Source organism: Heloderma suspectum, chromosome Z (genome assembly GCF_057233095.1).
Source record: "Heloderma suspectum isolate Gila_16-S chromosome Z, 16-S_ref, whole genome shotgun sequence".
NCBI classification, from domain to species: domain Eukaryota; kingdom Metazoa; phylum Chordata; class Lepidosauria; order Squamata; family Helodermatidae; genus Heloderma; species Heloderma suspectum.
This window is the reverse complement of record NC_139476.1, coordinates 16,412,584-16,429,013: the sequence shown is the minus strand read 5'-3', so window position 1 is coordinate 16,429,013 and position 16,430 is coordinate 16,412,584. Positions and strand designations below refer to the sequence as shown.

Sequence of the window (16,430 nt, the reverse complement as noted above, 5' to 3'; positions counted from 1 at the left end):
CCCCCTCCCGCCGCTCGCTCTCCCTCGGCCCTACCGCGTGCCCAGCCAGGCTCGCCGCCGCCGGCAATTGGCTGCCGCCCTGCCGGCCCGCCCCCTCCGCCCGCCCCTCAGGGGAGCCGACGAGCGCCTCCGGCTGCAGAGCGTCCGGGCGGAGAGAAGCGAGCGGAGCAGGATGCGCGCCGGGCCGGTCCTGCTGGCGCTGGGCGCCTTGCTGGGCGCCCTCGGGGGGGCCTCGGCGGCAGGTAGGAGGCGGGCCGGGCGGGGCGTCCGGGCCCTTCTGAGGGGAAGGCGGGGGCGGCACGGGGCCCGGCCGCGCTCGGTGGGGGCGGGGGGCTGGTCCCAGTCACGGGAGGGCGGGCCCCCCCTGAGGGGGGGGAGGGGAGGGGGTCGTCCCCCTGATGTAGTTGGAGGGGGGGAGAGGGGCGTCGTTTCCTTGATCTAACGTGGGGAGGGGGTCGTCCCCCTGGTGTAGTGGGCGGAGGGGAGAGGGGGGTCATCCCCTTGATTTAATATGGGGCGGGGGAGGGGGTCGTCCCCCTGGTGTAGTTGGAGGGGGGGAGAGGGGCGTCGTTTCCTTGATCTAACGTGGGGAGGGGGTCGTCCCCCTGGTGTAGTGGGCGGAGGGGAGAGGGGGGTCATCCCCTTGATTTAATATGGGGCGGGGGTCTTCCACCTGATGTAGTTTGGGGAGGGAGAGGGGGATCGGCCCCCTGATGTAGTGGGGGGTGGGGAGATCTGTGAGCAGGGATGTAGTCTTGTAATGGGTAGGCTGAATGGAGGAGGGAGGAGAAGATGGCCCCTTATACATGATCAGAGGGGGGAGCCACTGATGGAACAGAAGTGGTGGGGAGGCTCCCTGCTTGAATTATGTGGTGGGGAGGAGTCACTTACATAATGGGATGGGGGAGGAGGGTCTCAGTCTTTCAATGGATGGGGAGAGGCTGAGGGGGGAGAAGGACGAGATGGGCTCACTTGTATTATGGGGAGGGGGCGACTCGTATGATGGGAGGGGGAAGGGTATGAGGAGGGGGAGAGGCCGGAAGGAGGGGTGGGGAGGCAGAGAGAATGGCCCCTCTCGGGTTATGGGAAGCAGGAGAGTGAAGAGAGAAGGAAGCAAGGCATGAAGACGGAGCCTCTCCTATATTGGGAGGGTGGGATAGGTGTGAGGAGGCCCCGATGTTGTAGCGAGGGCTGCGGTGGGGAGGGGAAGGAGATGGCCCCACTTTATATGGGCTGAAATGAGAGGTGGAGAGGGCAGCCTGTTCCTATGGTGCAAGGGAAGGTGCGAGGACTTTACAATGTATATTATGGGAAAGAGAATGCTCCTACCCGTATTATGGGAGGAGGGGGGCAGTCATATAACTGGAAAGGATGGCCCATATACATTATAGTGGGGGGAGGCTGAAAGGAGGGGGTTAATTTGCTATGTGTCTTTCTTATACATGTGTACATCTTATTATTTTGGCAGCAGTATTAATTGTGTTTATACATTATGAAAGTATTTTTATTTTAAAACTAAAGAGAGAAACGATAGAATCCTGGTGGGCTTTTGTTACTTCTTTTAAAAAATATTATGCTCTTCATTTTTTCGTTGACTTAGGGACCTTTTTTTAATTCTGCCTTTCAATATTGCAAGAAGATATCATCATGGCAGCTCCCCTTGTCAAAACCGAAAGGCAGAACATTATAGAATGCTTGCTGAACTTATCTGTAAAGCACACTAACAAGAGTGCAGAAATCAGTAGTCACAAAAAATAATACAACATAGCAGCAAAATTCTATAAAACCGCCTTACTGTCTGGTTAGAAGTACTGGCAAAGGGAATAGTCTTAAAGCTTAACAAAGTAGGTGCCTGGTGAATGTATTTGGGAAAGGAGTTTTGCAAGCAGGGTGCCACCACGCTGAAGGTCTTATCCCCATGTGCCGCCTGCCTGATAGCAGGGGCACTGAAAATACTGTTTACTTCTAAAGTTCAGGTCCTTGCCCCCAGGTGTCTACAATCTAAATCTCAACCGTGTGGGAGACCATAATTACGCTAATATCAATGCTGGTGTGTATAGCATTGTTATGCTTGCAAAATGTAGCATTAATAAAATGTAATATGTTACTAGCAGACTGTCGCTTAAGATTAATGAGGTGGAGAGAGGGTGTTGATATTGCAAAGAGCCAGGGGAAGGGCGAGGCAGTACATGGCTGTACACACATGCCGCTGGTGGGGAAGTCCAGGCCATCCTGAGGGGGAGAGGGGCCCAGGCTGGTTTTGCTCTCCCTGCAACTCTCTTTTCCTGTGCCACACTCTGCTTTTCATAATAGTGAGTGGCTCCCACATGCATATCTGAAAGGTCATTTGGGAGCACTTGTACACCGCTGGGGCAGGGGCCAAATCTCTCTCCGGTGAGAATCTCCCAGCTGTTGAGAAATCAAACCTGCTACTGTCGGCATAGCCCCGTCCTGGATTGTGTTCCTTGGGCATAGCTCTCACTTGGGTTACAACCCTCTGTCTAGACTATACCACTTAAGGTGACAGGTGGGGGGATCACGTGATGGAATGTTTTTTCATATGAAGGGGGGGGAACACACATCAAACATGTGCATGGAAAGAGTTCTAGCCTGGCCTTCTCTCTGACATAGTTGTTTTTTGTGTGTATGGATTTTTGTTTCTGTATCAAGATGTGTTCAGTCATGCGAGGCTGTTTGGAGTCATACCACGAGATTCAAGTAGGGGTGGACGAAAGTCACTTACCTTTTCTCGCAGCTTGTTCGCGGTGGGGGGGAGCGCTTCGCTGTTCCCCCCGCGAAGTTCAGGCCGGGGGGGGGAGGCTTCCCGCCTCGCCCGGCCGCGAACGCGAAAGTAAAAAAAAAAAAACGCCCCCTGATAGGCTACATGACGATTCACGTAGCCTATCACGGCTAGATCTGCAAAGTCAGCCGTGATAGGCTACGTGAATCGTCACGTAGCCTATCACTGGTGACTTTAAAAAAAAAAAAAAAGTGCGTACGCGAATGGCGGCCCCGATAGGGAGCCGCCATTCGCGTTCCTTATTTAGTTGCTGTAGTCTACGTAAATGTTTACATAGACTACAGCGAAAATAAGGGCAACGCAAATAGCGTTGCCCTTATTTTCGCCGTAGTCTACGTAAACATTTATGTAGACTACAGCGACCAAATAAGGAACGGGAATGGCAGCTCCCTATGGGGGCCGCCATTATCCATACACACTTTTTTTTTTTTTTTTAAGTCACCCGTGATAGGCTACGTGACGATTCACGTAGCCTATCACGGCTGACTTTGCAAATCTAGCCGTGATAGGCTACGTGAATCGTCACGTAGCCTATCAGGGGACTTTTTTTTTTTCTTTTATTGCAATGGCGGCGGCGGCAGCCGGTCAAAAGACCGGCTGCCGCTCCCGCCCCACTCGAACACCCGACGAACCGCCAGCCGGACCCGCCGCCGGGAGGGACATTCAGGGAAGGTAAGGCCCGTCCCGGGGGGGGGGGGGTGCGAGGGGCGGGGGTGTGTGGAGGATTTCTCCCCGAAACTTGTTCGGGGGGCCGAACACGTTGGCGCTCGGCCCCCCGAAGTTTCGGGGAGAAATTCTTCGCCATCCCTAGATTCAAGGCTGGTGCTTCATTGAGAACAGAGGCCTTATGATTCAGGGGTTCCAGATGGCGTTAGACTACAACTTCCATCCTCCCTGACCATTTTCTGTGCTGGCTGGGACTGATGAAGGTTTTCGCCCATGATGCTACCTCCAGTGCCAAAGGCAGTGAGCCTGTGTACACCAGTTGCTGGGGAACATGGGCCAGAGGGTGCTGTTGCACTCATCCCCTGCTTGTGGGTTCCTGGTCAACAGCTGGTTGGCCGCTGTGTGAACGGAATGCTGGACAAGATGAACCCTTGGTCTGATTCAGCAGAGCTCTTCTTATGTTCTTACGCAGCGTTAAGAATTAGTCCTCCTATGAATATATGCATGCATAATGTTATTGCTTGAAATACATGATGCTTCATTTAAGTGTGTTTTTTTTAAGCACTTTTCCATGAAGGCTCAGGGCCCATCTTCTTTCAACCCTCTTCTACCCCACTCCCCATACAGTTTTGGGGAAGGCACAAATCAAGCCCTGACTTCTGTGAATAATCCATAGCAGACATGGCTTAGTCACAAAAAAGGTTACCGCTTTTTCAACACTTCCCCTCTATTCGAAGGAGTCTGGCTGTAGGGGTTAATGGGATGGTCGAAGAGGGACAGAAAAACAACGCGTTGGTGTAGAGTGTACATACATCCCATTTGTAGACGGACCAGTCAGGTGCAAGTCAAGGAAAGACGGTGAGAGCAGGGATGAGGGGCCATTTCTCCTCCCTGATAGCCTTCCAGAGCAAAGTCCGAGGGAAATGTGCAGCATAGTGAACACAGCGAGGGACCCTCTGTTCTCCTTCCCCATGGTGAAGTTAGGGCAGAACTTGAGGGGCAGGTAGACAGGAGAGAGGGCGCTGGAGTTGCAGTTCCTCATTTTCCAACAGGGAGGAGAGGCAGAGGCAGAGGCTCAGAATAGCTGGTTGGAACAGTACACAATGCATTTGTTCATCATTTGGGCTGCTTCTCAGTCTTGGTGGAGAAATGGAAGCAAGCACAATAGACGTGAGGTATTCTGTGGCCCTGGTAGGGATGTACGGACTGTGTAAAATCTGCTCCATCTGTGTTTTGCGGTTTGTCAAGTGCTTTCTGTTCCAGCGTCCGCCCACAGACGGATGCAAATTTTTTCTTTTCGGCATGCAGGAAAATACGCAAATACGGAAGTATTTACGTATTTACATAACTTACCTTAGTATGTAACACTTAGTGTATTTTCCCCAGTTCCATTCAACATTTCCTCAGCAAAAACGTAACGACAAATTTATATGCGTAAATTTCAGGAAAGTAAAAAAAAATCATCCGAAAGGCCACAGACTCCATGCAGCCTGAGGGGGTCACTCCGCAGAGGATTCCGCAAGGCAGTTTTTTAGAAATCCGAGCTCATTGTAGTTCGTCTCGAATTTGTCCAGCATCCCTATGCCCTGGTTGGAGAGAACCTGAAGGCTCTGCTGGGAGAGGAGTGGGAAAGTCATGGTTGGAATTGCCTCTCGTCCTCCACCTTGCTGCTTCTTCAGTGCAGTGAAAGACCTACATTAAGGGTCTGGGTGTTTGCAAGTGCTGGACGGTGAGACTTTCTGCCTGCCCATAGTACTTTGGTGCTGGTGAGAGCCAGGCTCTAGATTTGCAGGGGGCGTTTTCTCTTTGCTTATGTGGAGTCTGACCACAGTAGTACGGAGATGCCCTGGAGATGCATGATGGCTTGTGGGAAGATGGGTTCCTCTTCCAAAAGAGGGACGGGGTGAGTTCATTCCCTTATGAAGGAGGGTGCATTCGTGATGTGAGAGCTGGGAGTCCTTGATGCATCTTCCTTCTTACCTTCAAAAGCAAAGTGGGATTTTATTGCCGGTAGAGGTGCTAGGATATAGAGTAAGAACAGAAGCCATGTTTTGACTGAGGGGGATGGAGAGCTGGAACACGGGAGAAAAGAAAACGAGCTGGTACTTTCAATTAAAATCCCACACAAGTCTCGGCACAGGTCTGGTTATGCCCAAGCATATGCATGCCTCTGTGTGGGTGTCTTATCCTTCTGGGGAGTGGGCCTCACCAGTCTAAGCTATGCCTTTCAGTCACTGGAAATAATTGTACCCCTTCCTCACCCCCCAAATCTGGAAATGGAGAAAGGGTGCCCCCTCTTTGATAAGCTTCTGCTGGGCTTTAAAAACCTGGCTGTTCAGGCGGGCATTTGGAGTGGGATGGGGTTTTTTTAGAGCAGTGTTGTTTTGTTATGTTGTTTTGTTCAGTTGATTATATAAATTTGTTGTATTTCATGTTGTTATTTGTATCGTATGCCACCTAGAATGGCCAGGTAGCTGGCCAGATGGGCAGCTAATAAATCTAATACATAAATAAAATAAAGGGTGTTTGAAGGGAGCAAAATGCTACATTTGAATGGCAAGGCTCTTGACTCTCTCCAAAATAACTTTTCCTGCCCACATCTCCTGGGGCTGTGAGATTGATGGAACTCTCCTTTTTAAAGGTCGAATGGTGTAATTAATGTTTTCTATTTTTAATGCAAAGCTGGTTTGATCCCGTCCTTCCTCCTGCTTGTTCAGGATTTATTCCTCCTCCCTTCTTCCAAATGGTAAAATAAATAATGTATGTCAGTTCCTTGCTAACAGTTCAAGGACTAGGCAGGAAGATTTCATCAGCTTGCATAAAGCTTAACCAGTTGTAAAAGGAAAATGGATCTTCAATCTCTCTCTAGCGGCCTTTTGGTGCCTGCACAGTCTGCTAATCTCCTAATGGAAGAATTCTGCCATCCATGTGTTTCCTAGATAATGTCAATGCAGCCATAATTTCATCTAAGCACCTCTCTAGTGCTGCTGTAACAGATCTCAACAGCATGGTTTTTAGATTAGAAATTGTCATTCATATTGACTCTGCAAGAACCACATTCTAGTATTTCATGGCGTTTTTAATATTATTTTAACTTACTTTGAAAGCGGTAGGCGGTGAGGCTTGCAGAAGAAATAAGCTCCAACATCTGCCGTTTTATGTATTCCAAAGTCTGAAAGCGGCAGGGAATGATGGCGTGTGGAAACCGAGGGCCAAAGACATTGTGCTTCATCGCTCTGCAGCATTGGGAGGGAGTCATTCTGGGTCTGTACATCCTTCCTATGTTTTGGCAACAGAGTTATTGAAAAAAAACGAACATTTGGGATGTCGTCCAAAAATGTGGGGCCAGGAACAACATTTGCAAAGTAACCCTTTTCTCTCCATGTTCATTAATCTGAAGACATATCACCCTCAAGAAGGGCTGGATGCGCCTGATCTTGTCTTATCTCGGAAGCTAAGCAGGGTCAGCCCTGGTTAGTCCTTGGATGGGCTTCCTGCATGGAGCAGGGGGTTGGACTCGATGGTCTTGTAGGCCCCTTCCAGCCCTATGATTCTATTCTATTCTACTCTGTTATCTACTCACAATTGCTATAGTTTTGTCACTTGTGGAAGTAGAGACTTGTTTTTTTTCTACCAAACCTTTAATCTTCAGGAAATCGTCAGGTATTTCAAACCTTTAATCTTCAGGAAATTGACAAGTATTGTCCCAAGGTGTCAACTTCAGCTGTTGGCATCCAGGCAATTGTCCCCTCCATAGATACTGTTGCTTGTATTGTCTAATTCTGTTTTTCTAAAAAAACTAAATGTTTGCAAACCCTTAATCAGTTCTCACTTAAACGTCTTTCCCTTGAGAAGCTATGAACCTGTCCCATGCTGGAAAGTCTGGCTTGTTACATACATCTTCTTCTGGTGGGCCCTAGAATACCTCTGTCCTTCCATGGGTTTTCCAGAATGTCTCAGCCTCTTTTGCTGGCATTTCTAGTTGTCTGAGATACTCTGGGATCTGAAGATCACTTGTATCTTTCAGCAGCGTTGCCTGGTTTTACAGGGCAGTATCCAATTGTGTCCTTCCGTTAGCACAAATGATGTTGCACTAGCAGAAACTAAGTTCTGAGCTATGCACAAGAGGAGGATCCAACTGAAGTTATGTTTGTGCAAGCACAGTTGCACAAGCGGGTATACATTATGCTTGTGCAAGCGTAATGAGCAACCATCTGCATAACGGAAAGATTCAACGGAGCTTTGCTAATGCTATTTGAGTTTGCGGAATGACACCATGCGATACCGGTCAGTGTTTTATTTATTTAAATTTATATTCCACCCTGTTCCATAGGCTCAAGGTCGCTTAGAATGCCATATAGCAGGCTGGGAGATTTGGGGAGTTGTAGTCCAGCACATCTGGAGGGTGCCAGATTGGGGAAGGCTGCTAGACAACAATAGCTAAAAGAGAGCTCCTTTGTGGAAGGTGAAAATGACCCAGGAAACGAGAAAAAGCCTCTGTTCCCAGTGAAATAGTGTATGTGATATCGCAAAATGTTTCTGCGCCGTACTTGTGTGCAGGCAACATTAAATCTGCAGAGCAAAAGGTTTGTTACTCGCTGTTCAAAACATTAGTTTAAGAAAAGGTGTAAAACTCCAGTTCACCTGATGAAATCAACAGGCAGGCAGTTCAGGACACACAAAACTGTTTCTCATGCAGTGCATAATCAACTCATGGACCTCAGTGTCATAAGATTTTAGTGATAGCCACTCGCTTAGATGGCTCTTAAAAAAGATTCAGCAAATTCATGTAGGATAGAGCTGTTTTATCCAGCCTCCAGATTCAGAGGCTGTTTACCCATGAATGCTAGATGCTGGAGACATATAACAGGGGAAAAACATTGCCGTTGTGCAGCCTTGTAAACAATCCTGCAAAAGATACTAGCCTGCAAAAGAACGCCCTGGTCGCCTGCATTTCTGTGCTGGCCACAGAAGAGGGGATGTCCCCTCCTCCTCAGGCTGAGTGCAAATGCAGGCTTCTCTGCTCCTGGCAGGTTACTTAAAAATTGCTTTCTACCAAGTGGAGTGGAGGAGGAGAGAGCCATCCCTCCTCTGTGCTAGCCCTCACTTGCCTGCATTGAGTTGCTGGTGCCTCAGGCCGCCAGGTGAGTTGCTGAATACAAGGCTGCCCTTGTATCCTGGAAGTGGGCTTCCCAGAGGCACTCTGGCTGGACAGACCATGGGGGACGGGACACCAAACTCGGAGGAACGTGCTCCACACAGTCATGCATTAACCTTCATGCTGTGCCCGAGTGAGAGAGCAGGAGGTCTTGTAAACCTAGGAATCCAGCCTTCCCCAGCTTGTTGTTGTTGTTCAGTCATGTCTGACTCTTCAAGACCCCATGGACCATAGCACGCCAGGCCTTCCTGTCCTGCGCTCCCTCCCGGAGTGTGCTCAAGTTCATGTGCATTGCATCGGTGATGCTATCTAGCCATCTCATCCTCTGTCGTCCCCTTCTCCTTTTGCCTTCAGTCTTTCCCAGCATCAGGGTCTTTTCCAGAGAGTTTTCTCTTCGCATTAGGTGGCCAAAATATTTGAGCTTCAGTATCTGTCCTTCCAATGAGCACTCAGGGTTGATTTCCTTTAGGATGGACTGATTTGACCTCCTTGCAGTCCAGGGGACTCGTAAGAGTCTTCTCCAGCACCACAGTTCGAAAGCATCAATTCTTCGGCGCTCAGCCTTCTTTATAGTCCAGCTCTCACAGCCATACATTACTACTGGGAAAACCATAGCTTTGATTAGACGGACCTTTGTCCCCAGCTTGGTGCCCTCCCAATGTGTTGGACTACAGCTCCCATCATTCCCAGTCACAATGGTCATGCCAGCTTGGGATTATGAGAGTTGTAGTCCAATACATCTGGAGGGGCACCAGGTTGGGGAACACTGTAGGAATCCAGTCATCGATACCGCTACCATAATGCTAGGTAGCAGTAGAAGTAGGTATTAGTGGTAGAAATCATTGAAGCGGTATTGCTAGCTTACATTGCACTTGGCTCTGTAAAAACAACCCTGTAAGGAAGATCATTGTTTCCCGCATTTTTAGGCATGGGGAGCCGAAGTTGAGGGGTGGTTTGCCTTTGCCACCCAACATTTGTTTACCCATATCCAAGGCTTGTTCCCTGGACCATAATGCCTCCATGTTGCAGAATAGCGAGACTTAATAGTTTAGTTGGGTAATGCTGTTGCAGAGGCTGACCTCTGTGTACAAACCAGCCGATTAATGTTTGATCAGACCAGTCTTTGAGCAGATCATTAGCTTAGCTGCTCCGAGAATGTGCATGTGACACAGCTTTAGAGTTACCATCCAGATTTTACTGGGACAAAATGCTTGACAGGCCAGAGCTGCAAAATGGAAGCTCGGGAGCGGTGGTGTTCTGAAATGCCCAACTACTTCAGCGCTTCCCTTAAGCCGTGTAATTCTAGCTGGCTCTGACGCTTCAAAGAAACCACACCAACCCTTATCATCCAGGTCTGTGAATAAGCTGAGCTTGTATCTCTTTTAATCAGGCACGGAATTATCTATGAACTTAAGAAGCTGCTATATCTGCCAAACTATATTGCTTCGTCCAGTCGAGTACTGCTGCCAGCAGGTCGTTCCCAGCTCTGCTGCCTTAGACGTTGAACCCGGGGCCTTCAGCAAACAAAGTGTGTGCTGTGCTGGAGAGAAGGTTCCCTTTACATTTCCATCAGGCCCCGTGCAATTCTGCTGTTTCCCCCAATCAGGTTCTTCTCTGGCCTCCATCTCCTTGGGCTCTCAGCTTCTTAGAAATATCACACTGTGCAGAAAACTTTCCAGTGCTTCATTTTCCCACAGAAAACTTCCCATTCCACAAGTTCATTAGAGGCAATGGATGCCAATTGCAAATACGATAGTAGGCAACCTTGGCACTCCCGATGTTGTGAGCGTGTCATGCACAATTCTTTGGGTTGCTAAAATGTATTAGTCTCAACAGTTTTTAGTACCTTTTGTTTCCCATCCCCCCCTTAAATTTAAACAATGTAAGGGACGTACATGCTAATGTCTTACATTTTTACAAGTATTCCAATAAAAATTGACATAATATAACATTTAAATAATAAGGGTGCAATCCTGTGCATGTTTAGACAGAAAAAAACTTCCTACAATTGACTGGAGCATACTTGGAATTGTAGGACTTTTTTGTCTAAATATGCACAGGATTGTACCCTTAGGGTGCAATTCTATGCATGTGTAGACGGAGAAAAGGCCTACAACTCCCAGCATTCCCCAGTCAGCATTGCTGGCTGGGACATGCTGGGAATTGTGGGTCTTTTCTCTGTCTAATCATACATAGGATTGCACCCTTAGTATGTTCTAATTTTTTCCCTCTGGTATTTCAGGTCAAATACTTGTGTATTGGGACCAAAAAAGAACAGGTACTTTTTAAAGCTTTGTTTAATAACTTCAAGTAAGAAAAAACACATGTCAAATTAGAAACTCTATGGCAGCAGAAAATTTTCTGATGCAAACTGAAGATTTTCCAATGCAACTTAGGCAAACTAAGCTAATTTGCATCAGCTGCCTCTATATAGCTAAATTTTCTTTTTACACATTAATGCAACCTTTTCTGGGAAACCCACATCACGAACACTGATGCTCAAGGGGTTTTCTCTTGCAAGTGGCAGCAGCCTGGAGTACCAGGCGTGCCCTCTGTTCTTTTCTTTTTAAAAGGAATTGTCATGTCTAGATTCACTTGATAGAAATACTAATCGAATTCATATTGATAGTATGAAAGGAGGCACTATGGGGGTGTTGAAGCTTAGTTGGGGGCGGCAGCATGAATCTCTTGAGAGAGAGCATGTGTGTGCTTGCCTGATCTGTCTGTTTAGTTACCATCTTACAAATCCCTTTCAGATTTCGTTTTCTCACATAACTTCTTGCAGCACAGGCTGGCAGATTTTCACTCATTTCACAGCGGAGCCATCCATTTGGTATGAGGACAATTTCAGGTTTTCCTCATCCCTTTTCTCCTGAATCTGTGTGTTCTCCTAGTTTATAAACTATCCTTGGCTGACTTCATTGCAGCACAGGGTGAGGCAGCTGGTTCAGGTGGCAAATTTTGGGTGTCAGTAACGGCTGCAAGTTGTCTGCCTTTTTTATTATTGCTATTTTTATTGGCAAGCTATTCTTTAGATTTGCTGACTTGGGCCAGTTCTGACCGCCCCTGTTGCAACATGAAGCCTCCACCCAGTGAAAAAATGAACCTTCTCTTTGTACTAGGTGTGTAGAAATGAGGTTAAAAAATCACCTGCTAGATTTCTTCAGCTGCATCTTATTTTGAATGTTGCCTCTGTTCTGCAGTGCCAAGGAGCGGATATGTTTGGCCAGGTTTAACTAGGGTATCTGTGTAAAATTTGAACTGAGCATCAGTCCTTTGCATGCAGAGAGCTGCACTAAACTTCAGGATGTACTTTTTCATCCAGTCGACTGTGTTAGTACTTCTGATTTCTGGAACTGGGATGTGGAGACTATTGTCCAAAGAAGTTGGCCTGGTAGCTGGAACGTCTAATTTTTTAAAAAAATCAGAGCTAGTGATTTGTGTCTGTGAAAAGACATGGTATTTGGCCAAAACCCGCACAAGAAGATGAGTCCCTGGCGCTCTCAGCCTGATATAGTCCACAGCACATCAGCCCCTCCCCTCAGCTCAGAGTGGGGAGTGTCTGTTTTTAGCTGAAGGTGACTTTACTTTGAGCCAATGAGCAGATCATGTGTTTTTCCTCAGGGCAGGTTACATAGGAGCTGGGTGTAAACAGCTGAGAACACTGGAGTCCACCTCTATCTTTTGACACAATACTCTGTCCTTCTTGATTCTGGCTAATTTTCTCCGTACTGACTCAGGGCTGAACTGAAAACCAAGCAAACTTTCATTTTCCAGTTGCAGCGGGCTGAAAGTTGATCGAGACTTCGCCCCAGCAAAAGTCAATCCTTTATAGAGAGTAGGAGCGGAACTTCAGTTTTGGAAATAGTATGTGATTTCAGACCTCCTCAGGTAGGGTGACTGCATGTTTGAATGCCTCATGTTAAGACAAACAAACAAAAACACCATCCTTGCTTCTAGAAAACTAGCATGGCAGGAAGAAGGGTAAGTTAGAACCCTTCTTTTCTGTTATAACATACTGATTTTTGAATTTTATTGTTCTCCATCTACCCACTCTTCCCCTGGTAATACTTCAACATTTCTTGAAATCCTTGTTTTTAAAGGCACGCTCACGGTGCAGTATTCAGACATCTGAAGGCTACTTTTTCCCTCTTTCCCTGCTTTTCATTGGAAACACAACCATTCCATGTCCAAGTGTAAGGCTACGGGTGCAGTCCTATGCATGTTTAGGCAGAAGAAAAGTCCTACAACTCCCAGCATTCCCCAGCCAGCTGGCTGGGACATGCTAGGAGTTGCAGGAGTGTTTTCTGTCCACATGCATAGGAAGTGTGTTAGGGCTGAGCATGGAGCTGTCACCGTCAGCAGCTCACAATCCGTGTTCTCTGCTTCATCAGTCTCTGCTCCATCTCTCCCAGCTAGCAATCCTTTCGGCGCCTCCTTGGAAACCCGCTCTGTAGCTTGGCCCTTGCTTTGATCTCTTGTACTTCAAAGAGTAGTGCTATTTTGGATCATCTCCCCTGTGCATTCTCAGGTTTATTGGGAGTAGGAAACAGCAGCCGAGGTGTCTAGCCAGCGTGACCTGTGATGGGGGCTGGCCTTTCTAACCTTTAGAGCTTGCATATTTGATGCATTTCTCTACTGCCCTTCAGACAAAACTGCTGCCCAGTGGTTCGCAGCAATAAGATCAATATGATAAACAGCATAAACTTAGTAACTCTGGAGTAGCTTACGCTTTGACTATATTGTGAGCCAAGCATCTTTGTTTTGAAAGCTAAATAGTAGCTAAGACTGAAGTTAAAATGTAGTTGCAGTTGCATAGGAAACTCTTCAGAATTAGAGGATTACAGAATATCTGTTTATACTGTACCTCAGGAGGTTTCCCCTTTCCATAATCTTCCTTGAATACACCTTCCATTGTAAGGAAGTAAAATGGCACCCCGTACAGTGTTCCAAGTCCTTGCTACAACATTTATTTTACTAATTTATATTTATTTAGGGCACAATCCTGCCCAATGTTTAGACAGAAAAAAGTCCTAGAACTCCCAGCATTCCCCAACCACCTATGCTGGCTGGGGAATGGTGGGAATTTTATTATTATTATTATTATATCCCGCCTTTTCCCCAATACTGGGACGCAAGGGGGCTTTACAACATTAAAAACGTGTACAGTTAAAACATAGAAATATACAAAAGTTAAAACTATAATTAAATCAATAATATTAAAATCGTATAAAATTGTAGAATGTAAAAAAGCCAACAACAATATAAACAATAATATCAGTCCATCGGGTCCAGACTATCTAGCCCCAAAGCCTGTTAGAACCAAAGTTTTTGCCTGCCTGCGAAAACATACTAAGGAGGATGTCACTCTTGCCTCCCGAAGGGAGTTCCAGAGCCTTGGGGCAGCCACCGAGAAGGCCCTCTCCTGCGTTCCCACCAGTCGAGCCTGCAAGGGTGATGGGACTGCAAGAAGGGCCTGCCCTGAAGATCTCAGGGCACAAGCAGGCTCATAGGGGAGAATACGGTCTTTCAGATAACCTGGACCCGAGCCGTATAGGTCCAGAATTAATCCATTCCCCTTTTAAAGCTATTCAGAGTTGTGGCTATCACTGTGTCTTGTAGTAAATTCCATAGTTTGACTTTGTCCTGAATCTCCCATAATCAGCTTCATGGGATGCCCCCATTGAGTTCTAGTAGTATGGGAGAGGGAGATAAATGTCTCCCTATCCACGTTCTCCACAGGATTGTGCCTTAATTTATTTTATTTACAATATTTGTATACTGCTCCATATCTAGAACAGATTTTGGTTCAGGAGGCGCCGGAAACAGCATAGTGTTTGTGTCTACCTACCTCCAGGAGCAGGGAATTCCAAAGAAAGGGGGCCACCACATTGAAGGCTCTTCTCCTGGTGGGCTCCAGTCGGGCCATAGGTCCATGTGGAACCACCAGGAACATGCCCTTGGATGACCTCAGTGACATGCTACTTTTGCAGTGAGGGGCAGGGGGAGAATGTTTCCAAGGCAGCTTACAATCCAAAGAGCCAAACAAAAACAAAGCAATTTAAAGTGAGCAAGTATTAAAATGCATCAGCATGAATATGTAAGGTGTCAGTACAGAAATGGTGAAATCAGTTATAAAAAGTCTGATGGAATAAAATTGTCTTCAGAGCCCAGATTTCCTCAGGGCAAGAATTCCCCAACGGCACTGCTCTCCAGAAAGGCCCCGTACCCACCCATCAGATCTTTGCTTCTTATGGGACAGAGGAGAGAGATTTTCTCCACGTTGCAATTGCTTTTGGAATGGAAGGACTTGAGGGAAATGTTCTTCATGCATTACCAGAGGGATATGTTGGTTAGCAGCAAAAATAGCCGAGTCTTGTGGAATTGTAAGGACTTAACAAACTGGTTATGACAGAAGCCTTTGTTGACTGGAATCCACGTTGTCAGATGCATGGAGCGTTGCTGTATATACACATGGGGTAGGTGGGGTTGTAAATATACACATGGGGTAGATGGGGTTGTAAACAGTGAGGATAGAGGGAAATGAAGTGCAGAAAGTATAGGCAGTGATATAATATTGGCCATTCACAGTGAAATTGTTGGGTGATTACACAGGCATCCTTGCCTTGGTGAACTAATCAGACATCATTTGATTAAAAAACGTCCTATTTAAGCCACAGGAATTGAACCTCGTGATGAATCGTAGCCCAGCTGTTTCATGTTGCACTCTCCCTTAGAAATTCCCTTGCTCCAGAATGACCCACCTTAAGGTCAGTGACACAGCATCCTTGGAGGCTGAATGTTCCCCGCCCTGATTTCTAAATATTGCCATTCCTTATCTCAGATGTGTGTCTGTTTATTATTTTGCGTAGAGACGGGCCTGTTTGGCCTCTGTAGAACGGAGCAGGGTGTTGCTGGCAAATGGCAGCATACATCATGTTGAAATAGAATCATAGGGTTGGAAGGGGCCTACAAGACCATCGAGTCCAACCCCCTGCTCCATGCAGAAAGCCTGCTTCCCAGGCGGTCTCCCATCCAAGTACTAACCAGGGCTGACCCTGCTTAGCTTCCGAGATCAGACAAGATCGGGCGCATCCAGCCCTTTGCTCATCTTATGAGCAGGTGTGTGAATCCCTGGTGTTGCGGATGCATTATTAGGTGCTGTAACAGTGTTGGTGGAGTAGATATGAGGACAAAAGTTGGCACGGGCTGGTTCCTGGGTCTGTATCTCTGTTACGTGGTCTGCTGTTGCTGGTGAGTAGCTCTTGTAGGTTGGGAGACTGGCTGTATGCAAGTACAGGCCTACCACCCAAGGCCTGTGAGAGGAAAGCGTCATTGTCCATGACGGGCTGCTGATTATTGGTACAGTCGAGTGGTGTGAGATGGGAATTCTGTAGCTCTGTTCAGATGTTCGACCCAAACAGGATAGACTAGGCGCACAAGGAGGGCAAGGGGCCGTCCATGCCACCCCCATCAGTTCAGCCCTTGCCATGTTGAGCAGGTGAACAGGAGCACCAACTCTCTTGCTCCCCTTGGCATTTCTCCTTCAGTCGAACATAAGAACAGCCCTGCTGGAATCCGTCTATTCCACCGCCCTGCTTCACCTGCGTTCTGTGAAGTAGTACGTTGTTTTGCCCGTCCTGAATTGCCAAACAATGTCATGGGGTGACCCTGATTTCTAGCATTATGCAAGAGGCAGAGAAACCTAGATATCTCCTTTGCCCCAGAGTGCAGCGATTACTTTGCTGTTGGCATAAACTCCCTTTCCAAGTCTTTTTAAAGTGCATTTTGACGGGTGAACAGGAC

At 47.3% G+C, this 16,430-nt stretch overlaps 1 protein-coding gene across 2 annotated transcripts in view; it reads left to right on the top strand.

Annotated features, from left to right (window-relative positions):
* The first annotated feature begins 137 nt into the window (after nucleotides 1-137).
* The window catches only part of BSG (basigin (Ok blood group)), a 37,475-nt gene continuing 21,182 nt past the window's right edge, over nucleotides 138-16,430 (top strand). For both annotated transcript variants that reach the window (XM_084825607.1, XM_084825608.1), the window contains exon 1: nucleotides 138-242. In XM_084825607.1, coding sequence (XP_084681733.1) covers nucleotides 173-242 — 70 coding nt within the window. In that variant the 5' untranslated portion in view covers nucleotides 138-172. The remainder of the gene's footprint in view (nucleotides 243-16,430) is intronic.